Raw genomic sequence first — 27,753 nt, 5'->3', positions numbered from 1 at the left:
ACTTTGCTTTTTAGTATTTCAGTGTAATTACTGCTTCTTTCAAACGTGATAAAAAATACTAACATTTAACTGGTGGCATTAAATATAAAAATGAAGTAGTCACTCATTTCTCATTCCTATGATACTTTATAGTGGTAGGCAACTGCTCTTCTCTGATAGTATCTTTCCCTTTCTTATCTCACTGGGCAGCAACAACTACTTAGGAAGACACTGACAGAATTTTGTTCATCTAAAGTAGTAAAGGACAGCAAAGCATAAATACAGCAGAAGCATCCCTTGGAAATTGTTTTGGTCTAAGTAGTATTAATTTGCATTTTTAACTAACGCATAAGATCAAATGTGATTACAGTATCAAGACCATCAATCCAATTTCCTCATACTTTTTCAGTGAACGCCAGTTCTCCACCACAGCAATGCAGAACAGTGAAAGCATGATATAGCTGAAAATGACATCCATTTCAGCACCCATAATCTCATTTATTTCATCTGATTTAGGTAAAAATGAAATCACATTTACAAGCTTACCATTCAAACCTGAAACAGGGGACAACTTATTTATGGTACTATAGATAAAGTTAAACATTACATACGGATTCCAGTGTTCTTTGGAGATCTTGTATAAACTACCAAACATAATTGGTAGAATTTTATCAATGTTCTCCTCAATCAGGCTAAGAATATATTCATTATTCCAGAAGTACAAAGCTCTTTCTGCAACCTGAAACACAAAGTTTACAGGTCAACAGCCACAAAATAAATTAATACAAGCTATTTTTTAATACTCTTTTTTTTTTTTACCTGAAAATGTGAACTTGACACACACTTGGATATTTGCTTAAATAAAGGCTCTTCTATTTTTTTGAATTGTGTCGGTTCTATTACATCTAAAATTTCTTCAATTTCACCTAAAAACATTACCTGTTTGTATAAAAGAAATATATCAAAAAGTATGAGAATGATTTATATCTCCATTGTAAACAGAAACAAAATACAGCTTACATATTAGTTATGAATCCTGCAAAGAACACTGTATACAATTACAATGCTTTAGACATCCACAGGTTTTTTGCAGCCTGAAAGAAGTCAATCATCAGTTTCAGCTACCCGGTTACAGCTCTTATCTTGGATTTCTTCTTTTGTGTAATTGCTCTAAACACTTCACAGAACTGCTTCTGCAGAATGTGTTTTTTACAGTTAAAAAAACCCTGCTAGAACATTTTATTTCAAGAATGGCTACAGAGGTTACCATTATCCAAGATCTCCAAAGTAGCTTTTGAAGTGATAAATAGTTAATTCCCGTTTTCAGTTACAACTAGCAGAGCACTAGGTAGATGGCACAGAAAAATTTAACACCACTCACACAAACCAGGACCCTACTTTTAAAGAGCTGTCAGAGGGTGGGATCTGGTGGCATAAATCAAACTGCTGGTTTTTAAACTCATTTTAACTACATAGAAGGAACCAGAAAAAATTAATTTCCCAAGACCATTTAAAGTTATTTTTATACTACAGAAAAAGAATGTACGTATGCTTTACCAGACGCTTTACCAGACACTTAACTCGGTATCTCAAATGCTAAGTCTGTGTCACATTACAGATTGCTACCTCCAGCCTAGTCTATATCTACTAAAATACTTCTCACCTCAGAAAGTTGTTTTTCTATACAACATCTTAATTAGAACGCAACTTTTAATATAGTTTTAATGTAGTAACACCATAGTAAGAACGGACATACAAAACAACCGCATTGAGTTGCATGACAGATGAGCACCTCAAGAAGCTTCAAGAACTGCAAGTTTTCTACAAGATCTCTTGAAAAGCACAGCAGAGGTAAGGTGTATGAACCTGCCACACATGTTACATCACAGCAGATACCAGAAACGAGAGACAAAACCAACCTCTTTCTGACTGCAAGTTTTTGGCCAAAATTTGAGCAGTCCTCTGATTACCTATATTAAAAATACAAACAAGTTAAAGCATAACAAGTTTATATTACATACTTGATAAGATTAAAAAAAAAAAAAGTATTAGTTTCCTTTTCCTTATCCAGAGGTTCAGTGAAAACTGAATACAGCTAAATGTAGTTCCACTGAAAATAAATACTGTGCTGTCTCATTTAAATATTTATCTTGTTTAGGTTATCAGAATACATTTAGACCCTTATCACTTCACAAGTCTTTGATTATCGGTTCATACTCCACTTCCATCCCAGTACATACATTAATCGATAGGATGCTGATAACATCAAAACATCACTAAATGAAGTTAACCCCCCTGTAGCTAGACTTCCCAGAATATTTTTTGTCTTCTATTCATCCATACTTTCAGGAGCACCTGTCTTGGCATCAAGGTTTGAAGCCCAAGAGCAAGCAGTATACGCTGACTACACAAACAGGGCTACACAGAGGAGTCATGGCCTCTACCACTTCCTTTTTTCTTCTAGAATTTGAAGTGTTAAGGACTGGAAACTAAAAAAAAAAAGATGTGAATTTACAGAGAAAATTTATTCTAGTATCTACATTGGAAACTGTCTTACACAAAACTGGAAAAACCTTTAGCAAAACTTAATTAGAAAGTACAGCCCCCAAGGCAGGGGGGTGGAATGGGACCACACAACAAACAAAGGCTGGAGGCCTGTTTCTGAGAAACAAACATTTGACATGGCATCTAAATTACAAAATTCATGCTGGCTAAAAAAACCCCTGTAACTGCATGTTTTGGAAGCAGAAACATTCTCAAAGCCTTATAAACTTTCATTCTGAGGAAAGGACCTCTATTTTTATGATACAACAGCAACTAATTGATCATATCCAACTGTAAAACTTACTCAACTATTTGAATACCTTCCATATTTGATTTTTGCCATGTTGATTTTTTTTTTCCCCCCAACTTCCCAGCTGGCTGTTTTAATCCCAACTATGTGTACTATCAAAAGTGACCTTCCAGAGAAAAAGTTAGTATGATTTTAAGTGCCCACAAGTCTTTATCCTAGGATACACACATATCCTGCTACTACAAAACTGAATGTCACTTCAAATGACCCTGAGCAAATGCAGAAACCTCAGGCAGCTGGTAAAGTCCTATGCTCAAATCCACAAAAAGAAAGCAAGTTACAAGGAAAGAACAGATTCCTTGCAGAGCCTTGACTACACAGTTCTACCTAGCCGGCAGAAAGCTACAGACAACAAATACAAATGCCATCATCTGACACCTGATGAAGGAGCAAGAGGCCTGGATCAGCCCATACAGGTGACACCTCTGCTGCCTGGCCCACAGGGGCAGAGCTCCCTCCCTGATCAGCCGGTACTGACCTGGCCTCCTTGCTGCCTCCACGGACAGAGCAGAGGAGCTGGGGCAGACGGACTGTGAGGGCAGAGGAGAAATTCTGAGCTCCCCCATTTCACTGCAGTTACCTGATCTGGCAGTCCTTCACTCACCCGCTTCTCCTCCACCTTTGAGAAGTCAGACTTGCATGAATTAATTACACTTGTTTCTCTAGATTACAATTTAAAGTATTATATGTAAATACACTTTAAATCTAGGGCCATTTTCTGTTAATTAGCTTGTAACCGAAGGACTCCGTTACATACTACTGAGACTTTGTATTTCCAAAGAACAAACCCGAACATTTACAGGTATAATAGCTCATTCTGCCGACACCTCCCCTTCCCCTAAAACAGTGCAAGTAAGCTAAAAAATTTCAGACAAGCACATTTGCCAAAGAAAAGCTGCGAGAACCTACCATACAGCCGTAACCGGAGCATGAATTTACTGGTCTCGAAAACATAAAATTGAGTTAGCTGGAAGAGTCCAGTTTCCAGCACTTGTTATTGTAAGAGTGTTGAATATACTTCGCTACACAGACTCATATACTTGATAAAGAAATAACATGTTCTGAGTATAACAGTGCAGACCTCAACAAGATACCTATTCCTTGCTCCTCAGAGAGAGTATCAGTTTCCAGCTTGACTATGCTTTCATATTAAAAAGCTGATACATGCACATTTATGTTCAAAGATTTTATTCAAAGAAATACTCAACATGAATGCAAAACTGAAATCCTGCTGCTCTTACTGCACAAAACTCTTAAGATTAATAATTCTCCCTGAGCTACAAAATTCCCATAAATTGACTTACAACAGTAGGCACCTGCTAGAAAACTTGTCTTATGTACAAGGATTGCATGTTTAGCCTGATTTCTTCAATGTAAAGGCCATTGCACTTAGCAGGGTTAGGTAACAAACTCTTCCTGTCAGCTTTGCAGACATCAGGACTGACCTAAGGCAGACTACCATAGTTACAAGAGCTTGGATTTAATGTCCTCTAAATTGACCCTGAGTGACAATTCCTGCCAGAAAAATAACAGTAAGGTACTCATGAAGAGAGCCTTCTGGAGTTCTTAAAATATTACTTGACCTAAAGCCAAAAAAAATTCCAAATGCTATCTCATCAGTTGCCCTGAATTTTAACATCTACTTTTCAAGCATTTCAGAAAGTTTCTTAAAGCTTCACTTCTTATCGTCTTATTAACTTGCACTCCTTTATAAAGCCATTTTTACTGTACGCAATGACCAAAGCAAGCACAGGCAGTGACTCTGCAGTGAGTTCTTGTATCTTCTCCATTCTGAATTCATCTTTACTGATTAAGAGGCAACTAGAATTGTATATACTATAGTCCAGATGAAGTCCGAGAATTGCACTAAGGCACTCCTACTTTAAAAAGCCCTGCCTTCTCGCTTCAAAGCTGGGCTTGGATTCTGCATCACAGTTCTGTAAATTCATGTCATGTTGTCACCTCATTCAATCTTGCAGGTTTTTATATAATACTACACATTTTCTGCTTACATGTCAACTTTAACTGTCAAAATGCCTGGATTGTTTTATTGCTTGGTCTAAGGGGTAAGGCTTATGCAATTCCTTTCTCCTCACGCTATCCAATGAAATAAGCTTATTGACCAGTGTAGCTGCAGTACAGGGGGAAAGGAGATGCTTCAAGCAGACAAGGCAAATTTATAGACAGTCAGGTCTACCACCTTCCACCACCTACAGAATAACTTGTCTTCTGATGAGGAACGTCCATACTTAAGTGGCTGTGCAGAAAACAAGCTTCCACTGAAAGACCGGTGAAGAACTTGTGGTTGTTTCCACAAAGCTGTTTATCTTTTTTCTCTATAGAAAAATTAGATTTTGCATAAGCTCTTCCTCTTTTGTGACAGAAAAATGATGAAGTATTTAAATATCAACATACTCCTAACAGAAAGATTTCTGATTGTCCAACTAAAACCAGTTTCTGTTCTAGCTAGTCTGACACCAGTCTGTGTCCCCATGAGCTGCTGTAGTGCCCTGAGCATGCATTCTTCTTTATGGGCATTGCCAAAGCCTTGCATGAAGCGCTGCAAACCCCTTTTTAGCTGAGCTGTCAATATGTATCATGGGAGATTCAGTCTGGCAAAAGCCACCAATGCCTGAAGCACCTGTATTATAACTGCCAAGAGGCAGCCCAGTAACTGAGAGACAGAACAGAAAAATCGCATTTGGAATTTCAGAGTTCTTTCTGTCAAATAAAGTGTTGTTATTCTTTCCAACTTTTGGGGGGGGATTGTTTATTCCCTAAAATATTTCAACTTTATGCAAGCCATCGGCACCAAAAATACTGAAATTTTAGTTCTTACCAGGAGTGAATACAGTTGTTACCTGCTTTCTCATATGAGGTAATTTGCATGACATCAGTGGTTCAATCTTTTATTTAAATTTGTGCTCTATCTTGGTCACAGGCTAAGAGATAATGGCCCTTTCAAACCCAGAGTTTTCTTAACAACCGTTCTAGATTTAAAAAAAATTGGTTGGGTTTTTTTCCCCCCAAAAAAAGGTCCATGGATCATTCATCAAGATAGTACAGATAGCACTGCTATACAATTCTAACAAGTTACACTGAAATATTTAGTTGAAATTAAAAATAGAAAAACATTCAACTGAAAAACACTTACAGGCTCTGTTAAAGTTGTATCTTTTTCCAGGAACTGTACAACACAATAGGCAAGCTAGAATGTAAGTCATATGATTATTTAGTTTAAACAGACACTGTTTAGACATTGCAACATAACTAAATATCACAACTTATGATGGAAGGACTTCAGATTGGGGGGGGGGGGGGGGGGGGGCCGAGGGGAAGAACAAACGACACAACCACCCAACCCAAAACACCCCTACGCAGCCATTTTAAATTCGTCCGAACTAAACAAAACAGCAATTAAAGCAGCAAGATATACAGGCCTGCTTTATCTTAAAACACTTCCTGCATACCAAAAATCTTTTTCTTTTTCATCCTAAAAGAAAATTACTTTTAAGCTTAACAGATATTTCCCTAACTCAGATCCAGTATACAGACAGGTTTTTCTCAACATCAATTCCCTTATTAACATTACAAAGCTGTCATTTTCAAACATCTGTTTTGGGTGATACTTTCAGTCCAAAAAAAGTTTTAAAACAGGTTTGACTGAGCACACATTGCTCAAGTACTAGACATCTACAGCACACAACATTCAGTGATAAGATTACAGGTGAAAGAATTTTAATGTATTACATGGCCACAAGAGATCAGGCAGCATCTGTCCAGCTGAGTATCCTGTCCCCAGCAATGGCCAACAACAAATGTCTGTGGAAGAGTGTATGAAGTGGGGGAAGCATAATGTGATTAACCCACCAGCATGCTCTCCCAGCCTCCAGTGATTTCTGTCAAGGGGTCTTTCTCAGGCCAAAATGTGTTATATAATTACTTATTGTTTAGTTACTTAGCACATAGTTAAGTAAATAAACAACCATACCTCTGCCCAGTACAGAAACCATACAATAATCCTAAAGTAGTTAAAATCCTAGATTCCGTTAGGACTGATTTCAAAAAGTCACAGTATTTTTCAGCTCACAATATACAGCAAAGACAAAAATTATTTACATGCATTACATGTACATTTCAATACTTAAGATGCTTGAATTCAAGCGTTACCTTTCCATTTTTTTTTTTAAATCTGTTGTCCCAAAGCAGATAATTACAATGCTGTAATTACAACAGGTCTAATTTATTTCTTTTACCCTTAGGCTAAGAATGTATATGTGTAGATTCAAAAAATAATAAATGTCACACATTAATCTCATAAAATCCCATTATATATATTGCACAGTAATGCTTTATTGTTCAAAGACACAAGACTCAAACTTAATTCAGCTTTAAGGCTTTAACTTTTAAGGGCAGGCTAAACTTGTACCATAGCAACAAAGCAACCAGGCCACTCCTGATTGCAAAGCAGAGTTAATGCTGGTTTACACCTTCAGGATAATACAAAACCAGAAACACACAGTGCTGAAACTGCACGTGGCACTAGTGGTTTATGAAGGGATAGATGAGTAGCCTGGTCAGCAAACCAAATGCTACTTTCAGGTATGCAGTACAGCTGAATTAACAGGACCCTTTCAGGTACTGATGAACCAGATTAAACATATCATAGAAAAAAGGATAGCTTGCTGTACTGTTCTGTCAGTGAGAATACCTTTGGCAAGTGACTGGTCCCCTTTCATATCACTGACTCATTCCATGGAGCAGCCTATTGCATAGCAATAAACCACAAAGACAAGTGATTTAATTAAATTAAAACTTTATATGAGAATTAGGAATTAACTGAGCTCTTGACTTGATCCTGTTTGAAGGCTATATAGTCATAAAGATTTCAGTTTAATTAGAAACTCATTTCCTTGTATCTTTAGTCTATAAGGAGCTGTATTAGTGAGCTAAGTTAATAAAGCAAGTTTTTAATTAGCCACAGCAGAATTACTTGCAAGTTTGCATCAAATGTTTTCAATACTCAGGTGCCATATGTCTAGAAAGGGTATACATTATTCCTCAAATAAAATGCTGAATGTCTGTGCAAAGTGTAAGAATGGAAGTCAAATGAAGAACTAAAGCATTCTGACAGTGTGTCATGGATCAACATAATTTCTAGCTGATCCAGAGAGCTACTATACATTTCTGCCATTTATATCCAACATTCTTCTCCCCTCCCCATCACTGGAATTGTTTTAGAAACAAAAAAGCACTTCTGAAATAGGTACCTGGCCATACTCAAGGCTCCTTTATACACAGCATTTAGGTTACATAAAGGAAGTGATAACAGAACAAGGCCCTGGGATTAAATGAACCTTAAGGTGTGACAAAACTAGCATGCAAAAAAGCTTCCCACTTCAGTTGACATGACTTTGACTCACTGTTTTATTCTTTCACTTTTAATATATGCTAAATATTATCTCAAAATTAACATTTAGATATAAGATCTGCAAGATCTTTTTAAAAAAAAAAAAAGAGTGACTAAATCTGCAAATATTTTGGAATATTGATATTATAACACAAACTGCTTTAAATTTCATTCGTTTCAAATGCAAATACAAAAAACCCCACCACTCTTGAAAATAGGCAAAAGCTTACCTGTGCATGAAACAAAGCTAATCCCTTTGCAGTATGCATGGGAATCAGAACTTTCATAAGGAACTGTTTGTGTTCTGCTTTCAGTGGCAGTGCAAAACCATTGATAATACTGAAAACATGAATAAGCAGGATTTATTTTTATTAAAAAAATAATTTTTTCCTAGCAAGTCAAGAATTTCTGTAAATTCAAGAGACACTCCATTTGTGATTCAGTTTCTAAACCTGATTATTTTGAAGCCATAGAATAGCTCTACATATGCACAACCTTTAAAGTTTTGGTCTCCTGTGTGTTTCGACTCTTGGTAGGAATACCAGAGAACCACAGTATACCTCAAATAATACTCATTAGATAAGCTGAAGTATTTTTATCATGACCTCCATTAAGTGAAATCTACAGTAGGTCTTGCTGTCTAATTGTAAAGCTTAGACACATGCATCAGGAAGCTGATCCATTTCACCCACAATCACTAGCAACTTGCAGAGAAAAAAAAAACAGATCACATATAATTTTGAACTATTTCAACAGTGCAGTCTGAATATTTGTTTTGAAATTGTTGAACAACCTTTCCCTCCAAAAAACGAAGTTAAAAAGTTGTCTCATTGATTCAGTAATCTTATTTTTAAGAGTTGATGAGTCGTAGAACAGACCAAAGTCCCTCAGGAAGAGGTTGGGGTCTTTTCCCCCCCTGCATTTTAGATAAGTCTGAGAAAATAATAGTATACCTCTCACTTGATTTTCATGAAAATTTGTTCCACAATAGTTTCACAATGTTTGTATTTTCAGTTAGACCAGTAATATTTATAAAATTTTCTAGTGTGAAATATATGTGACAGTTTTGGAAAAACAGTAAAATACTACTACAAAAAACTTCAAAGTTAAAAATTAAGTTAGTGAAATAATATCAAAAAAGATAACTAAAACACCCTAGCACTTACAAGGCTTTCCTGAATAGAATTTAAAGAAAACCAGCCTGCTGAACATTAAAGCATTTCATTCAGCATGAGGGCAAAAGTTAACATTCATTTTCTGAATCAAAGAACAAGTCATCTATCAGATACAAGATAAGCAAGAGTAGATATTCCTGACAAACAAGGACCCTTGAGAAATATTTTGCCAGTCATCTTTAAAACTTGCACCGAAAAAGAATAATTTATACTCTATATCCTAATTTGATATTCACATGGTAACCCAGACAGTATTAGATTATATCAGTGACTGCACTTCCTCACTCGTTACTGTAATAATTCTCTCCCCCCGCATTCCCAAAGCAAGAAAGCTGAAGCAAACACCCACAATAACGTCTTATATTTTGTGTCAGATCAAACTTACCTTCCTAATATCTCAAGAAGTTCAGCAACACCATTGAAGTGCTCCGTTTCATATATAAACCTGTTGCCAAAAAAGACAACCATCAAAAATTGAAACAGAGGATCAGAGATTCCAAAGAAATAACGTTTAATAAGCTTCAAATATTAGAAAGTCAGATCACAGACCAAAACCAGGTCTTAATTCAAGAATAAATCACTGCAGACCCAGGCCATGAAGGCAAGATAAAACATTCCTCAACCTAGTCACACACACACATATGCAGCATACCTGAGGAAAATGTTGTTAATCTGTTTCCTGATGAATGCTCTTAAACCGAGGAATTTTCCATAAATTCGATGAAGAACTGTCTTTAGGAAATCACGTTCTCGTGGGTCTTCACTATCAAAGAGCTCCAACAACTTCAAAAATTAAATTGAAATGTATTACTTTTGATAGACTTAAATTTTGTTATGTTACTAACCAATTTGAGTTTCATCTTTAATTTACAAGTTTACATTAGAAAAATTAGAATCAGTTTAATAAAAAATTTTGTTTGGATGTCAGTATTATATTTTCAAAATTAGATTTTTAATAAAGCTGATTTAAAAAAAAAAAAAAACCACAAAAACAAAAACAACCCCCACAACCCAGCAGCTTAATTCCCTTCAAAAGTCTGTATACAACAGACAAAGCCCTTCCAACAACTATTACACTATCAAAATAAGAGTGAAATGGTAAGAACAAGATTATAAAACCTTAGGTAAGTGGTTTACAACACTTGGTCTTTAAGAAATCAGAATGAATCAAATCTGTGTCAGATATTTACTATTTCTCAATTAAAAGCCTGTACTGCTCATCTCAAAAAGCTACTTGTGTCTTGAAGGTTAAGTAAAAGCATTCCTATACAAGAAATTTCACAATTAATTGTTTAATATGGAGGGGGTCATAAAATAAGCATAAGACATGTAATTATTAACTGATTCTCTGCTAATACAGACTAAATGCCACAATAAGCTAGCAAGATTTTCCACACATTTTTTTCTTGTAGGAAGTTTTCCAAGGATACAGAAAAGACCATACTCACTTGAAGACATTAAAAAGATATTCCAATCCCATTACAGACCATTATTTTAGGTTTGGTTTCCCCCCTCCCCCCCCCCATCTCCAAGTGAGAGCATATTCAGAAACACTAACTGTGCTAAACAAGTTAGTAACTTAGCTCAAGCAGTCACTACAGTCTCCTGCTCAGTCGAGGTCTGTGAGCTTAGGTACATCTACACCAAGCAGCATAAGGGACTGGAAACAGCTGTTCAGAAACTTTGTTCAGGCTCATTTCATTTTTATATTTAGAAGGAATTTCTCAGGGTCACTACTCCATTTTTTTTCCATATATAGCTAGCTGTTCATTGCATTGTCTTTCTTGTACTTTAGAGAAAGATCAAGTGAAGTGTCAGGAATTGAAACTCTGCAACATGGCTCTTGAGAACCACAGGTCAATTAGTAAATTGGATACCCACAGCCAATAGTTCAGCAGCAGCTTCAGGCCTACATTTTGTGGGAAAGTGAAATAAAACAGAGAAGGAGGAGACACCTATAAACAAGAAAAGTAAAACCAAACAAGTGGAAATTAAATACAGTCACTGAAGGTAGGGAGGAAAAGTGTCCATCTATGTTTTTACTTTTCATTACTGTACTGTGATGGCCTGCCAGCACTCACTCTTCAGATACTGAGCTTTTCCTTGACAAACAAGTATTTTGACATGGTAAAAAAAAGTCTCCACTGAGTTAACCTTGGACAAAAATTGTTATGCTATTCTACAGCCTAATTCTTTGAGAAGTTATATTTAATACGAAATCTCACTTCACTTTCTTGCTCATAGTTACTTTGCATGGTGAAGCATGATTTTCCTATGTACTTTCTTACTTGATTTTCCTTCTGTGGTTAACACATGATAGTAAAGAGAATGACACTATCTAGTCACAAGTTAGCAGATGTTGGAACACATTTCATGTACAATTAGTACATGAACTTTTTACAGGAAAAAAGTTCGCTTAAGTTCTCCCATGATAAATCTATGAAAAAAACAAACATAAAAGCACTACAAAAATTTAATTAGCACATTGTTGATTTAACTGGAAGTAAGCTACAAGTCATTAAAAACACAACTTGTATTTACAAATATCTTGCATTGCAAAGCACTGAGGTTGATATCTGAAAACAAAGTGTTTCTGAAGTTACTAATCACATATAGCCTGTGTGGTATGATGTGCTGTTTATTTAGTGTTTGGCAGAAACCACTGTTGGAACAACTAAAATTTAATCCTGTGTCAACATGAAAGCTTTAATATTCTCCTTAGCTGTACGGTCATCTGATAAATTAAGTTTGAGAGGTGATCTTTAAATCTGGGTGTGGGAAAACTCTCTACTTACCTGCTGTACAAATTTCTGGTCAATATATCGCTTTGCAATGCTAGGCTGAAAATCCGGGCTCTCCAAAAACCTCAGGAAAAATTCATACACCAACTACAAACATTGAAATGAAAATTTTGAAGTAAGTACATACACCATAACACAGATCTCAGCCCTGCCACCACCACAGAGTCAGTAGGACTATTCACATGCTTAAAAGGTACAAAAGGAAACCAAAGTCTAACACATCACTGCTTAATCACAGCTGCTACCGGAATTTACTGAAAGAATTACAGTAAGTATCAAGAACACTTTAATTCCCAGAAGAGTCAAAGCTTAATAAATAATCTACTGAAAATAACACTATAGACAAAACCCAAGTTCTAAGTATTACATATATTCACATTTCCTACTATATTAAGAATTTATTATGTAGAAATAAGTTACCAAACACTTATCAACACCAAGGGTAAAATTAAGTGCTCTAACATCACATAGTTCCTTAAAGAGATGAAGAAAAAAGTGCTAACTAAGTGTTCCCAAAATTAAGTTTCAGCTGCAAACTCCAAAAATGAAAAGTCATATTAAAAAGTTGAATGAATACACAGAAACTTAAAGAGTTTGGCTTAACATTAGGTTTCTATATCGTGGACACTCAATTCAAACAGGTCCCTCTGCAGATTTATCTTCAGTTTCCTTTATATTTTGTAGTATATTTTTTTCTGTTGAGTTCAAGTCCCCATTTGCTATGATCCCACAATGCCCACAGATGGAAAAAGAGACAGTAGATAGAGCTAGAGAGGGCCTGAGTTAGCAGAGAGGCATGAAGAAGCCAGAGCACAAGTCCCATATTTTGGGGTTCATCAGAAGTCCAAGACACAAAATACTGTACTTCCATAACAATGGCAATTTATAAAATACACATAAGGCATCTCTTAACTAAGACAGAATTGAGCGGAAATATGTCTTAACGTTTAGATACATTCAGGGTTACTTATGTTCTCAACGCCTATTTCTTAACTCCATGTTAGTTAAGCAACTGATTAGTAATAATACTAAAATGCCATTTAGATACATAAAGACATCACTGACTGGACTTCTAAATAAAACCCACACGGAGCTGTGGTCATACTCACAGGCATGTATTTCAACTATTACCACTATAAGCACTTATTAAACTGAGAGCCAACACCCGAGTAATTCATAATTATAATTATGAAGTTCACTTGAGAGAAGTGCTTGACAATAAGTACTTTTTATCTAGAACATTTGAGATGACAGTTACTTACGCATAGCCTCAAGGAGTATATGCTGTATCTGCAAAGCAGAAGCTCAGAAACACAAGTTCCCCTTCACTCTTTCTCCCCCTCTGACAGATTGTAACAAGAGCTTTTCATACCAGCAGTTTAAATGCATACAAATTTCATGTAACACAACTGTACTAAAACTCAAGCTTCCCTGTACAGCCTGAATTTGTCTTCTGCATAAACACAATAGCACACAGTTGCACAATAGACAACATAGGATGGAATTTTTAAAAGCCTGGTAACAGACAATTCAATAACATAATTTTAAATATTACCATACTCCATCCTCTGTCTTAGAAAGAGATCAACTGTGGCTGTTTAGTGGAATCGAGTGCACCCTCAGCAAGTTTGCAGATGACACCAAGCTGAGTGGTGCGGTTGACACGCCTGAGGGACAGGATGCCATCCAGAGGGACATGGACAAGCTGGAGAAGTGGGCTTTTGTGAACCTCATGAGGCTCAATGAGGCCAAGTGCAAGGTCCTGCACCTGGGTCAGGGCAACCCCTGGTATCAATACAGGCTAGGGGATGAAGGGATTGAGAGCAGCCCTGCAGAGAAGGACTTGGGATACTGGTGAATGAAAAGCTGGACATGAGCCGGCAATGTGCGCTCACAGCCCAGAAGGCCAACCGTATCCTGGGCTGCATCAAAAGCAGCGTGGCCAGCAGGTTGAGGGAGGTGATTCTGCCCCTCTACTCTGCTCTGGTGAGACCCCACCTGGAGTACTGCACCCAGCTCTGGGGTCCTCAGCACAAGACCAACCTGTTGCAGCGGGTCCAGAGGACCACAAAACTGATCAGAGGAATGGAACACCTCTCCTATGAGGAAAGGCTGAGAGAGTCGGAGTCGTTCAGCCTGGAGAAGAGAAGGCTCCAGAGACACCTTATTGCAGTCTTTCAGTACTTAAAGGGAGCTTTTAAGAAAGATAGGGACAGACTTTTTAGTAGGGCCTGTTGTGATAGGACAAGGGGTAATGGTTTTAAACTAAAAGAAGGTGGATTTAGACTAGATATAAGGAAGAAGTTCTTTACACTGAGGGTGGTGAAACACTGGAACAGGTTGCCCAGAGAGGTGGTAGATGCCCCATCCCTGGAAACATTCAAGGTCAGGTTGGACAGGGCTTTGAGCAACCTGATCTAGTTGAAGATGTCCCTGCTCATTGCAGGGGGGTTGGACTAGATGACCTTTAAAAGATCCCTTCCAACCCAAACCATTCTATGATTCTACTTTTTCAAGCTGGAAACTAGATAATTTGTTAGTGGTTTGTATTGAAATGGGAAACATATGGCTGGAGGGAGGTTATTAGCACAGCTTCGTAGGGATTAATTTTGGAATTAAATTTCATTAAGTATTTCTGTAATAAATTCGTATATTAAATATTTCTGTCAGTGACCACAACAAAGAATAGTCATGTGTGATAACTGCTTAGACAATGACACAATATTGGAAGCTGCCACCAGGGGAAAAAAAAAAAAAGAAAAAAAAAAGAAAACAATATGTCAGGTTATCAATAAGAAAGGACAAGCTGACCCTGAAGGCCTGGAGTAATAAATACAGGATGAAACTCAGGAATTGCAAAGCCACAGTTAGAGATCCAAGAAAGTTCTGCTAAGCATTTGCAAGCCTTTGAGCTGAGAAAGGGTTAACCATAGGATGACTAAGATCCATCTAAACAACGAAGCCATGGAAGTGACAGATGAAAATCCTGGGATATTCCAGGAAGATACTGACAGTACAGATAGAGATGCACAGTCCTACACATGCTTGAGGGAATTTATTCAAACCTGAAAGGATACAGAGGAGGAACCACTAGAATTGTCATGGGATAGAGCGCCTTTTACGAGTGAAGACTAAATTGGCATGTTTTGTTTTCCCTGAAGGATTGGGGAGGAAGGACAATTATGGCTTCTTTCCATAAATAGATGTGGGGACTGCAATAAACATCAAGCAAAAGGACTAAGTTAAAAGCATAATGCTGTAACATCTTGGTACAAGCTGTCCAAGATTAAGTTTAGGGTAGCAATTAGGATCAAAACCAAGGTACATCTCATTTATAAAATAGAACAAGTAAGTAATAATGCAAGATTCTCAATATATCATGACAAATTAATCAGTTCCATCTCTCATTTCTAATATAGGGAGAGTATGCATTAGTAACCATTTGAATGCTTCATATAAACACATGCAATTCCAGAACCACGATTGTTGCTATTGTTCTTAAACAGCTTTCAGAAAAACAAAATTTAATGCTCAAAAATCCAGTTTCTGAGCTTCATTGCAGGGAATTTTTGTGTATTGAAGGAGTATTTGTGCAGTTCTGATGCTTACAGAATTGTCTAGCTTCCCCATAATTAGTACCACTGCTCCTAGAACATGTACAGCTGGTAAAAGGTATCAAATAACTTTCGAAATCCTTGGGAAATCCATGAAGCTTTATCCAAGGCATTTCAGGAAGCAAGCTGCAATGGCCATTTCTGGATAGTCAGCCTCTCCCTTCTGTACACTAATGTTTGCAAAATTAGAAGCATAACAACAACTATCAACTAGGGGGACAAGAATTGATTCTAGCCACAACATATACTGGCTGCTCCTACAAAAGCGGGGGGGGGGAGGTATGCTCAACTTTCTTGAGTTTAACTGAAGCGTTACCATTGGAAATACTAAATCAGGGGAGAGCTGTTGGATTTAGTCATTTTGGTTCTCAAAACTGGTCTGCTTGAGTCAGAGAGCTATGAAATATAACTCCTATTACTTCAGTGATTCAATCTCCTTTCTTGCAGAGACCACTAGAATATTACTGCTTTAAGCTACCAATTCCACCAACTCTGCAACTCCCCAAGCTTCAAAATACACAGTGGCTTTAATGCCAACCTGTTCAGCCTAGTTTGGCTGTTACAAACCATCTTGAGTATTGCTTTAAAGAAATGTCTTTCAAGTGGCATTCATTTTAGTGAAGGTCTAGAGTCTTTTGTTGTGACTACACACACTGGTAACTTACTAAGCCATTATCTATCATGTTATTTTATAGAGAAATGCCAACAGATTCAGCCAGAAAAGAGTAGAGATTCCCATTTTTTCTTTTCCCCTCCCAGAAAACTGGCTACCTGACTGCCAGATCAGGATAGAATTCTGAATTTGTTTGTAACTGAGCAATCACAAATCACAGCCAGCAAAACATCCACCACCACCCCACCACAAGCAGTTCTTTGGACTATACCAAAAGTAGTAATGGGTTTTGATATTGGGGGGGAAATGGGTGTGTACACCCCTTCCTCCATACACAATTTGACACTTCCAGCAGCTTTGTGCTCCTGGAAGGCAATTAGTAAGTTATCAAACTCAGTCTTCTACCATTCAGTAGCACATGAACTGTAAAAGAGACGAAAACACAAACTGTTTCCATTGTGCTGCAATGAGCAATCTATTCCAAGGACAGGATGAACAACTGATGCAGGTGAGGGAAATCCATAATCAATAACCAGACAGCCTGGCCAAAACTCATTTAGAAAAAGACAAAGGAAAAAGCTGAAAAAAAAATTTCAAATAATACCACAGGCTACAAACCTCTTTAAATTTCTCTTAGACAAGCCTAAAGCACAAGTGAACTGGTCACAGAAACCACAAGTCTTTATGAAGAGAGATAGTTTACTTATGACCTAAAGTGAACTGAGCTAACACAAATTTTACTCCTGAGACACATTTTGAAGTCAGATGATGCCGCTACTGACTATAAGAGACATTTGCATAGTCCTTGCACATTCCCACCCCTACAAAATCAAGCCTCTCATCTAGTTCAGTTATAGCCATTTCTCCTATGAATTAGAATCAGCCATATATAAGCAAGATAATTATTATCACAGCCTTTAACCTGCAGAGTTATTTCTTGTGATAACTTGTTTTTTACTTGGTTTAAGTCTCAAATACTATCCTGAACATGTACTTTTTATAGCCAATATTAGAAGTCCAGTTTTTAAATAAGAGCATTCATTGATACATTAGAACTGTAGTATTATAGGGACAAAGTAGCATTTTAACTCTTAAGAGAGAGAGAGAATGGTATGCAGACATGCAGTAGCTATTAATCTTTACACGCTACTAGGAGTTGCTATGTAACTTTCATTTAACAGATGCTACTTATATAAATTCAGCAACAAACTACCCAAGATAGGAACTTGGATGATTACAAGTGATTTAGGTTTGTTCAACTTTTAACAGTTAATTGGAAACAAACAAACAAAAAAAGCAGTATTGCAAGTCAATCACACAATTGATACAGCAATGCTATAAAAATCACGAGATTAGCACAGGAGTGCAACAATAGAATAACTAACCAACTGTTACCAAACAACGCCTATATTGTAAAGTTTTTGCATGAAGGGAGGGAAGAGGGTGGAAAGAATGAGGAGAGATCTATGTCTTGCTCAAAAGACAAATAAAGGCTATTACTCCATTTTTTGTTACTGTCACAAGAAACCAAACTGTTAACATCCACTTATATTTTATTGAAATCGCACAAAAAAGTTGCTCAAGTGCAGAAAACAAACCCCTTAAGTAAAGAACATAATTACCTAAAATATCCATATATTTTTAAGACATATGTATACCACACTAACAGTGCAATCACTCCATTTAAAAAAAAGAAAAAGGTATTTAAGCAATTTGGAAGACTTACATTCTGCCGTATTTATACGTGTTAAGAAAAGCACCACTTTTTTTCCCTCCCAAGTACAGAAACCCAATTGTATTATAAAAGCAATTTCAACATTCTTAAAGGCACAAAATGACCCAAGTATCCATTCACAGTTCTTGCCTTACAAGAAGGCTTGAAAATAAAGGAATGACATACCTGTATGTGGGGCCATGAGGCTTCAAGAGTTGGTTCATCTTCTTCTGGATCAAAATCTGGGTTATCACTAGGTGGAAGTGTTCTGAAAATATTAGAACTAATCTGCAAGAGAAAAAAAATTGTTTAATTGTATCACTTTTTATGCTTCCACAGATCACACTCAAAGTACTGCTTTTATCCTAAAATTATGTGAAAGGAAACCATCTTTAAAAAAAAGTAATATCATTTTTATCCTTTATTATTTCAAAACTGCTAAATTCAAACAGCCAAAAGTCTAAAACAGGCCAATGAAAATAATAAAGTAACTTTTGTCACAACTGTTTTACAAGTTTGTAGCTAGACATGGTCATATTTAAAATTTTTCTCCGAAACCATGAAAGTTAAAAGAAAATTTCCATTTCCCCTTATAAAGCCAATTTTTAACTATATGACACCGAGAGCTGAGGTTTTTTCTAAGACAACAAATACAGTATGACTAACCAATTATGATTTAAACAGAGCTCTCTTCACATGTAAGGCAGACAAACCCCAAAATATATCTAATTTTAGAGTTCTTGACTTAACTTCAAGTTATTTCTCACTTTCAAGTAAGAATTGAAGAACTGTTTACAATTTTTCACCTTTCATAATTTCAAGATGTTTCAAGGTTCTGGGAAGTCAGAAATACATAACAATTGTAACTTTTTGATTTAACACAGAGTAACTTTGAAAAAAATAAGAAAAATAGCTATCGAGTTAGTTTAAGTGTGATATAGTCATACAAATCAATTTCAAAAGGGCGAGTTTAAAAAAGTTTCTTCAGGGATTTTTCAAGTATATAGAAGTCTGGATCGAAGAACAATCTTTCAGATGTCAAAAGAAAAATAAATGTTACCTCTTCTGCCAGATGTAACATACTGGATTTTAAAACTCTTTAACATGAACAAAAGAGAACATGAAGTTAATTTCATTTCTGCATTTTCTACTGTTTTTTCAGGAACACGTTTAGCCCAACTTTTCCATCATCTTTCAAACTCTTTAGTCTTTTCGATCAAATCTGTTTCAAGTAGCTGCTAACCACCCAAGCCTACTAAACACAAAAGAAAATGTTTGACAGTTTGCAGCAAATGCTACTGCACAGCTTCCATGGAGTCTCCAAGGTGTTTGAAGAATCTTGCAAAAGGACTTTAAAAGATCCTGAAGTCACCCAGCTGGCTCTGCACAGAAGAATCAGCTGCCTCATTAAACAAGATATAAAGCTATTGCATAAACTGACTTTTCATTTCCTCCTGTGCGCTTCATTCTATGTCCTGTCACTGTTTCCTGTTGGTACACAGTAAAGCTGCAGATGCTGCTGTTCTCGAGTAGAAGGGCAATGATGTTCTGTATGGATGGGCACTGCAGTATCCTAGTTTACTGCACAGCAGAAAAAAACCCCCAAAACAGTATAGTTGTCCTTTAATGTTGTAAACCAAGGGACTTGGGATTCTGGAGCACAAGAGAAACTGCCTGGGGGGAGAGGAGGGGGAAATAGGAGTCTGAGAGAATGTGAATTTTAATCAAGCCCAAAACCCAAGACTACAATCCTGGTTCTGTTATTTGATATTGCCTACTCTTATTAGGTATTCAACAAAAACATCCAACATACAAATCAGTCCCCTACAGAGACTTCCCTACCTCTGCTTACAAGTCTTCTGGTAACACCTCTTGAAAATGCATCCTTTTATTTCTAGATGCATCTTGCTGAACTGAACCAGTCAACCCTTTAGCACAGAACCTCAGAGTACAGAATGCAAAAGTTCCAAGTCCAAAACTACTGAACATACTTCTGTAGGAGAAACAAATAGCAAGGCTCTCTGACAGATCTTTAGAAAACTAATTTTATGATTTTCAGAGTATTTGGTACTTCTACTAGCATTATCGGTCTCCTGAGAACATATGAAACTTAGAATAAACTGTGTACCATTTTTTTGTACTAGCCTGTCTCCCTAAAGAACTGGTTCATTTACTTCATTATGTTTGAAATACTTTTGCTTCCTGTCTCATTTGCTTCTTTCTAATGCCTTGCTAATAGTATTGATCAAAAATGTGGTTTGGGTTAAAACCCCCATTGTTTTTCTATGGGCAAATTCTTGTCTATATCCTCTCACATTATTTAAAACATCCCTTTTCCTTTGTAAGTGGGGTCTTATCCCAAAACCGTGATTTGAGAAATACAAATCATAAAAGGCTTTTACAGCTGGATAGGTTTCCAGAGAAACCCAGCATTAACTTTCTAAATTAAATCTCTCAAAGTTTTGTGCAAGTGACATATGAAAATGTGCCAGTTAATGTATTAAGATACAGTAATTATATTTTATTAAACAAACAAAGTCCCTTATTGTCTGTATACTTCCCAAGGAGCTAAGCATTTGGAGAGATACTGGATTCAATTCCAACTTCTGAGCAATGCAGATCGGGATACCTGATGTTTTTTGAAGTTCTGAATTCAGAGCTTGTGCAAGCTGCCAGGACAATCTCATTTACATTGGATTTTTATATGCTGGTGGGGTATGAGGGGAGGTTGGCAGGCACAAGGAGATAGGGGAGTAATGTGTACTGGAGGGACATTTCTGTTACGCTCCCAAACTTGATAAGGGCTAGAGCTTTCTAACTTCCCAGGTTTTAAAACTTAAAATATTCACAATGCCAAACCCTAAGTTGCTGTTAGCTTCAGAGTACTTTCAACTGAGCATTTCCAAACAGAGAAGACACTAGGTTTAGATGACCTAGAAAGGAGGTGCCCAGACCACTGTGCTACCCCTTCAAAACTATTTGAGTTTGAATAAGCAAAATTTTCTCCGTTCTTAATTCAAAGGCTTTGGCAAAGAAATTATAGGAAAATCAGGTTGCCTGGGGCACCAAAAAAGATAACCTACAGCACACCCTGCGCATCTGCCTAAACAAAGATGGTGGTTTTTTTATGATCTTGTTCCATCCTTGGTGGCTTGAAAAGACATTGGTATCATTTCAGCCAGTGCTCCCTACCTCAGGATCCAAGCAGGGCAGGGACAACTACAGCAGCCATTAGTGTGTGGTACTGGCCCAGCAGCTATCATGGTAACAGAGACCATGTGAAGGGATGAAATGCTAGGAGACCTCCTCACCTGCACAGACCTTGCCTATGCACTGGTCAGGAACAACATTTTTTTCCTCTTGATATCTGTAAGGGATTGTTGACTTTGCCTCCCCAAGACTCGGGTGACTCCAAGGAAACTGGGCTGCTTCCTCTGCAAGCTGGAGGAAAGGTGCCCCAGACCTAGGGAAAGACAAGGGGCTTTGGAAAGAAATTGGCTCTGCTGCCGCCACTGATGTCACTTTGGCTTTTTTCAGGGAATTTTTGTGGTCTGTTCATCCTTTACTACCAGTAAGATGATAGCTGGGGTTCATTAAGGCTGAATTCTACTTTTTCATCCTCAAAACACTATCCTTCAAACTCTGCAAAAAACTCAAATGCTTTTTCTTTTAATGTAGTAACACTGAACAGTCTAAAAATTTAAAAAAAAAAAAATCTTTTAAATCTCATCGAAGTTTTGCTACAAAGAAAGGCCTCCAGCCTGACACATGTTGTTTGGAGGGAGAGACCCATCCAGAGTTCTTTCTGAAAACTGGTACTTCGTCCTAATTCACAGCAAAGACCTTTTCTGCTGCCAGTTGCCAGGGAGACTAGAAATACTATTCAGGCTTGGAGGGATCTTTTGTCTCAAGCTCTGAAAAAGCTCTCACTGAGCATTTAAGGCCTTCTTCATTTTCTGTCATTTTAGGGGAGAAAAGGAGATTGTTATGGAAGGAAAAACAAGCATCCACAGAGCTTAATCATTTGCACAACAACAATAACCTCAAAAGAACAGCTCAACAACACCTTATCTCCAAGAAAAGAAAACAACTCCAATAAAAAAGAAAAATCTCCCTTCAACAAGTATGATAGGCTAGTTAGTATACTCTTTCTTCTAAGAAGAGGCTATAGAGGGCACACAGAGTAAGAAAATACTGCAAAGATTCAGGCTTGCTGCCACCAGCAGCAAAAAAAAAAAGCCAAAGAAGAGGTGGACATACTCTGTCCTTTATTTTCTTGTGTAAAAAACATTTAGGACAGAAACATAGGCCCTTTAAAAAACAAAAGTATACAAAAAAACCCAGTGTCCTAGATATTTTGTAAAGCTTAAGCACCTGGTGAGACAGCCAAAATTATTTAAAGGGTTTCAATAATCCTAGCCCTTCTGTATAACAGCAAAATTTCTACACTTATTTATATTACAGATCTGATCTTCCATATCAGCTGCTCACAGAAAAAGAAAAAAACAAACACAAAAACAAAAACCACCAAACAAAAAACCAAACAAAACCTTAAGAAATACTAGCTTGCACTGTATAGAAAACTGCAAAAGTCGCAGCCCATATGTTTGAACTGGTCTGCTTACATTCCCAATAGCTACTTTTAAAGTCAGCATTGTGCCTACGTAAACTTAACCGACATTTAGAGAACCATCAGCCTAAAACGCATGGGCACTAAACACGTTCTTTTTATATTTCAAATTTCTAGAAAAAACAATTGTAAAATATTTCAGATTATTGTAAATGTCCTTCAGTTGCGTTCCCTGTACATGAAGTATAGGCATATCTAAAACATCACTTACGTAGAATTTGAAAAGGCATATAAAAAACCTGGGAAAGTCAGCAGATAACAACCACAAATATTTTGTTGCTTATTCAACAAGCCATTTGTAGAAATTGCATGGTACAAGTCATCCTGTGGTTTACAACTCAAGCAAACCACTTAGACTACTCTAGCACAGCTCTCCAAGGCCAAAACAGTAGCAAACAGCCGTATAAAGTATTTACAAAGTAGAGTTGCTTTCTTACACTGATAAACCTTTCTGTTGACACTAGTACCCGCAAGAATCTTTACCAGAAAACTTCAGCCTGTCACCCCACTGCCATTCTTAAATAAACAAAAGACAGGCAACACCGAAACATTGCCATTTTCTGAATGAGAACAACTTCAAAGCTTACCCAGACTGCAAGCATCTGCAATATACCAGTTCTTTCATTTTAATTAACCTGAATGCATCATATTTCAGCTAATAATTAAAACAAGTTGTTGGTTTGTTTTTACAAGCCTTTCTAAACAATATTGTAAGCTAAGTTATCATTAACAAATTACATTATATTGTATAAACAGAATAACCAACAGCAATTCCAAGTTAAATGCCATCAGAATCATAAACTGATTAATTTAAGATATTTTATTAAAATTCAAAATATAACAAGAGCATTCTACTTACCATTTTCACTATGTCAGCATAAGCTGATTCAACAATGACTCCACGATTTGTTGAAACATATTCAACGAGTTCATTCAGTGTTGCTCTCTTGATTTCTTTGCTTTTCAGGTCTGAAACAGAGTCCATGAAGTCAAAGAGTACACAACACTGTTGCAACTTCTGACAAAAAAGATCTTGCTGTTCATTGAAGGTGGCATCTATAAAAGAAAAAAAAAAAAACAACACAAAAAAAGACCACCAACACTTAATTCTGTAGAAGCAAACTCAGAATTTCTAAATCTATTTTGTTGACTAAAATTTGCTTAGCTATCAGTTTTTTATTATAGGGAATAATATGCTCTGTAGTCAGCAAATGAATAAGCAATATTGTCAAAACTGAAAATATCTTTAAGTACATTAGAATGAAAGACCTGCCATTCACAACTTGTGTTTCATACAAGAAATAATGGATAAACATATGGCAGTAAATATATTTACAGAAAACAAGGTCCTGAATTAACTTTACTTGAAATACATAGACATTAATAAGTACCAACACTCCCTCACCAAAAGTCATATACAGAAGCAGGGCATCATACTAACCTTTCATTCATCCGATTTGTCTCATTCTGTTCCCTAATCCTTTATTATGTAACCTGCTTAAAAGCTGTAAAATCTGCTTTGAAGGAACCTTGTCTTTTTACCCCAATGCAAAATACCTCACATACTTTTGACATCATGTGATGAACGGTTCTCTTAAGAATCAACTCCAATATCTCAAAAGGGTTAATCCTGAATTTTCATGCTTTAGTCTAAATAATTTATTACAATCTTAGTCATGTAAGGTTTTCTAGCTTTTTTGGCCTATTAAGACAACGTGTTTGGCTATGACTTGGCATTTTCATTTTAGAGTGCAGTTTCTCTATAAGCTGATAAGCAAAATTCCTCCATAAGTATTTCACATTAGCTCTAAAAAAAGATGGATTATTAAGTACGGTACACTTCAAAAATGTAATACATCCTTAAAATATTGTAACAGTTCAAAAGTTGCATGATCACAACAAAAGCAGCCATGGTTTTAACTGAAAAATTGGTTTCATATGCCTTTCATTCTTGTTTTTAATTGTTTGTTGGGGTTCTAAGCCACTCCAGCAACATAGCATCACCTCATCTATCCGTCAGTTTGGATTTCACTCGCACTGGTGAAAAATTTTTATTTCCAACTTTATCTGCAAATAAGGAATTCTCTCCCCTTGAAGAAGTTTCAAGACCTGTCTTGAAGGTCTTGAATAGACAGACTACTAATCCCTTAGCTTCATTCATTCACTGCAGTATTGATATTAGCACTGCTATTTCATCATAAGGAAATTATCAAGACAAGAAAATGGCAACTGCCTTGTAACACCGAGTATTGAAAAATCTTAAGTCTCACTTTAAAATTTGAACAAATCACAAAAAGATCTCATGCTTCCCTTTACTGTTTTAGGATTATTCTAATTAAACAAACTTCATTTTAAGTTTGTAAGTATAACAGCTCAAACACTCTTTGATAATGCCAGTTCCTCAAGTTTCTTACCAAAACACCTTCCATTTAGTGGCTGCAACAGTCAACAGTGGTTTTAATATTCAGTAATTATCTGATAGAATTCTTTCATTCCCATAAGCAAAAAGTAACGCTAAAATGGACTGAAATGCCTCCACTGTAATCCCAACTGCTCGCTCTGCCCTGAAAGTTCAAACACCAGAATATCATATTGTATTCCCTTTCCCCATCTGACAGTTATGATCCTATTAACTGAGCATAACAACTTCAGTGAGCTTTTCAAAAAGCTAGCAATTACTACTCCCTCATAAAGAACAATTCATACTTTTGAATGTTAATTCTGCAATTTTAACCATTTTTCTTTTGAATAAAAATCTTGCAAAATGCTTATTTCACTCGGATAACTACAAAGACATGAATTGTTACACTCTGCAAAATAATGAACATCAGCTGTAAAAACATTTGTAAGTTACATAACATTTCAGCTCAGATCTTCTAATATTCTACAGCGGATTGCATGAGTAAGTATTGTATCATAGCAACAAAGCAATAACAGTGACATGCTGAGGATAAAATCCAAAAAGCCTAATTTAAGGAACCAACACAGGGAGGACAGCTTTCTTTGACACTAGCCCCAAGCTGATAGCCAGACTCAAACCAACTCTTATTTTTCCTCACTACAAACTTAACTATACTCCAAGTTACAAAAGCTCAGCAGTGAGGCACAGCTAATACAGTGTATTTAGTTCATGTTCAATAAAATGAAGTATAATTAACCAAAATTTACCCAGAAGTTTCAGAAACCAGCAGACAGCATCTGAATACTCCTAACAGTGGTTAAAACAGACTCAAGACCTAAGGTTAAAAGCAAGTAACAGGAATTCAGACAAAATAATCAAATCACTTATTACCTTCCCTAGAAAATCAAAGAAATCCCTGCATTAGCCACTTTTAGTTAGACATTAGAGTAACAGAGATCATATCTCTCCTGCCATGCATCACCAGTCCATTTCTTTAGCAATCTGATCTATCTCAATTAGACATGTTTTCTCAAGTGAAAAACCTGCCCATTAATCTGTTTTGTTACTCATACAATTCAAAGCAAAACCAAAGGAAGTATTTTCTTCTATGTATACATCCATTTTCCATACTTACAAGGGGAATAATAAAGACATCTGCAAGAGATGAAAATTACATGCAACCACGGTAATAAATGAGGTAACAAGAAAGCCCCTCTGTTGTATCAGCACTACTTGTCTTCATGTGCTCAATCCCTGCTTGACATATAGCACATTTGTCCTGGGAATGTTATGAATGTTATGTTGGATAGCGTTCTTAACTTTTTAAAGCCTTGTCTTTAACTATCTTTAACTATCCCAACACAACAGAAGCTAGACAACTCTACACCACGATAAAAATCATATTGTCATTGTTTATTCCAATTCTATGAATAAACTGTGCCACCATAACTGCATCAACATCAGAGCTTTTAGCTTTAGTAGTTTAACAACCTGTGCCATGATTTTTAAACCAGTTTTATTTTAACATCTACCAAGATTTACACCATACATCTGAACTTCAAGATAACTGCTTTTCTTCAAATACCCTAAAATACCATAAGGGCCATAGGAAATAATGTAGGTTCAAAGTAGACAGTGGATGCTTCAATAAAATAGCCCTGTTGACAGGCTGTATTTTGAAGTGTGGAGGGGTGGGGTGGGTGGATGGGGGTAGAAATTAAAATCAAGCTCAAATTCTATTACCAGCCTGTTCCTGAATTGCTGCATGTTGTTGGAAAAGACACTTTGGGGGGGGGGGGTTGGGGGGAGGGGTAGGAGGGAAGGAAACAAAACATGAGGAAGCCTAAAGCAGGAAAAAAAGGAGCAAAGGCATTTAATCCTACTTGGAAGCGTGTCAAGATACATACATTAAACCACCCCTCCAAAAATGGCCTACACACCATCCGATTCAGGTGATCAAAATGCAATTGCCTCAACTTTACTTCCTAGAGGCTGCTCAACAGAAGTGTGATTTAGGAAATTCTTTAAATCCACTGTTACATTCTTTGAAAGGTTGGTTTTAAGTTGATCTGAGGTCCTTGGGAAGGTAGTAAAGAGATTTTAGGCAGCCACAGAAAGCCTATTCTTAATCACATATGATGGTAGGAAATCCTAAAGACAAAAATCTCCATCCAACATCAAAAGAATTATTGTTAATTATGATCCACTTTAACCATGACTCTTTCTTAAGGATATTCATTGCCTCTGGTCATTTCCACAATAGATGGTAAAATGTTTGTAACTGATGGAAATAGTTCATTTGATCCTTGCACTTTATAATACTGAAATTCTCAACAGGCTATTCCTACTATTTACAAAAAACCTGATCACTACAGACAGTAGCCACAATATCAAAGGATTAAAAAAAGTTACAAACAAGTTGACTTGGAAGTTCCTTCTGAACAGAAGTTATTAAACATTAAAACTGCATGATTGTACAGATTTGACTCTAAATAGAATATTTTCAAATGTATAAGGTCATCAATCCAAATCTGAGCATGGAATATTGAGTTAAAAGACAAA

General features: G+C 36.5%; 1 protein-coding gene across 2 annotated transcripts in view; it reads right to left on the bottom strand.

Moving 5' to 3' along the window:
- Positions 1-27,753, bottom strand: part of PPP2R5A (protein phosphatase 2 regulatory subunit B'alpha) — a 46,920-nt gene that overhangs the window by 3,730 nt on the left and 15,437 nt on the right. Inside the window, exons 2-11 of one of the 2 annotated variants that reach the window (XM_075496383.1) lie at positions 23,650-23,846; positions 18,347-18,448; positions 12,214-12,306; positions 10,071-10,201; positions 9,804-9,863; positions 8,474-8,582; positions 5,988-6,041; positions 1,899-1,949; positions 799-918; positions 591-718 (exon numbers count right to left, since the gene is read on the bottom strand). In XM_075496383.1, the coding sequence (XP_075352498.1) occupies positions 591-718; positions 799-918; positions 1,899-1,949; positions 5,988-6,041; positions 8,474-8,582; positions 9,804-9,863; positions 10,071-10,201; positions 12,214-12,306; positions 18,347-18,448; positions 23,650-23,846 (1,045 nt within the window). The remainder of the gene's footprint in view (positions 1-590; positions 719-798; positions 919-1,898; positions 1,950-5,987; positions 6,042-8,473; positions 8,583-9,803; positions 9,864-10,070; positions 10,202-12,213; positions 12,307-18,346; positions 18,449-23,649; positions 23,847-27,753) is intronic. The other variant, XM_075496384.1, reaches the window with a different exon arrangement.

The sequence above is a fragment of the Mycteria americana genome, chromosome 3 (genome assembly GCF_035582795.1).
Source record: "Mycteria americana isolate JAX WOST 10 ecotype Jacksonville Zoo and Gardens chromosome 3, USCA_MyAme_1.0, whole genome shotgun sequence".
Lineage (NCBI taxonomy): Eukaryota > Metazoa > Chordata > Aves > Ciconiiformes > Ciconiidae > Mycteria > Mycteria americana.
This window is presented reverse-complemented; position numbering and strand designations above follow the sequence as displayed.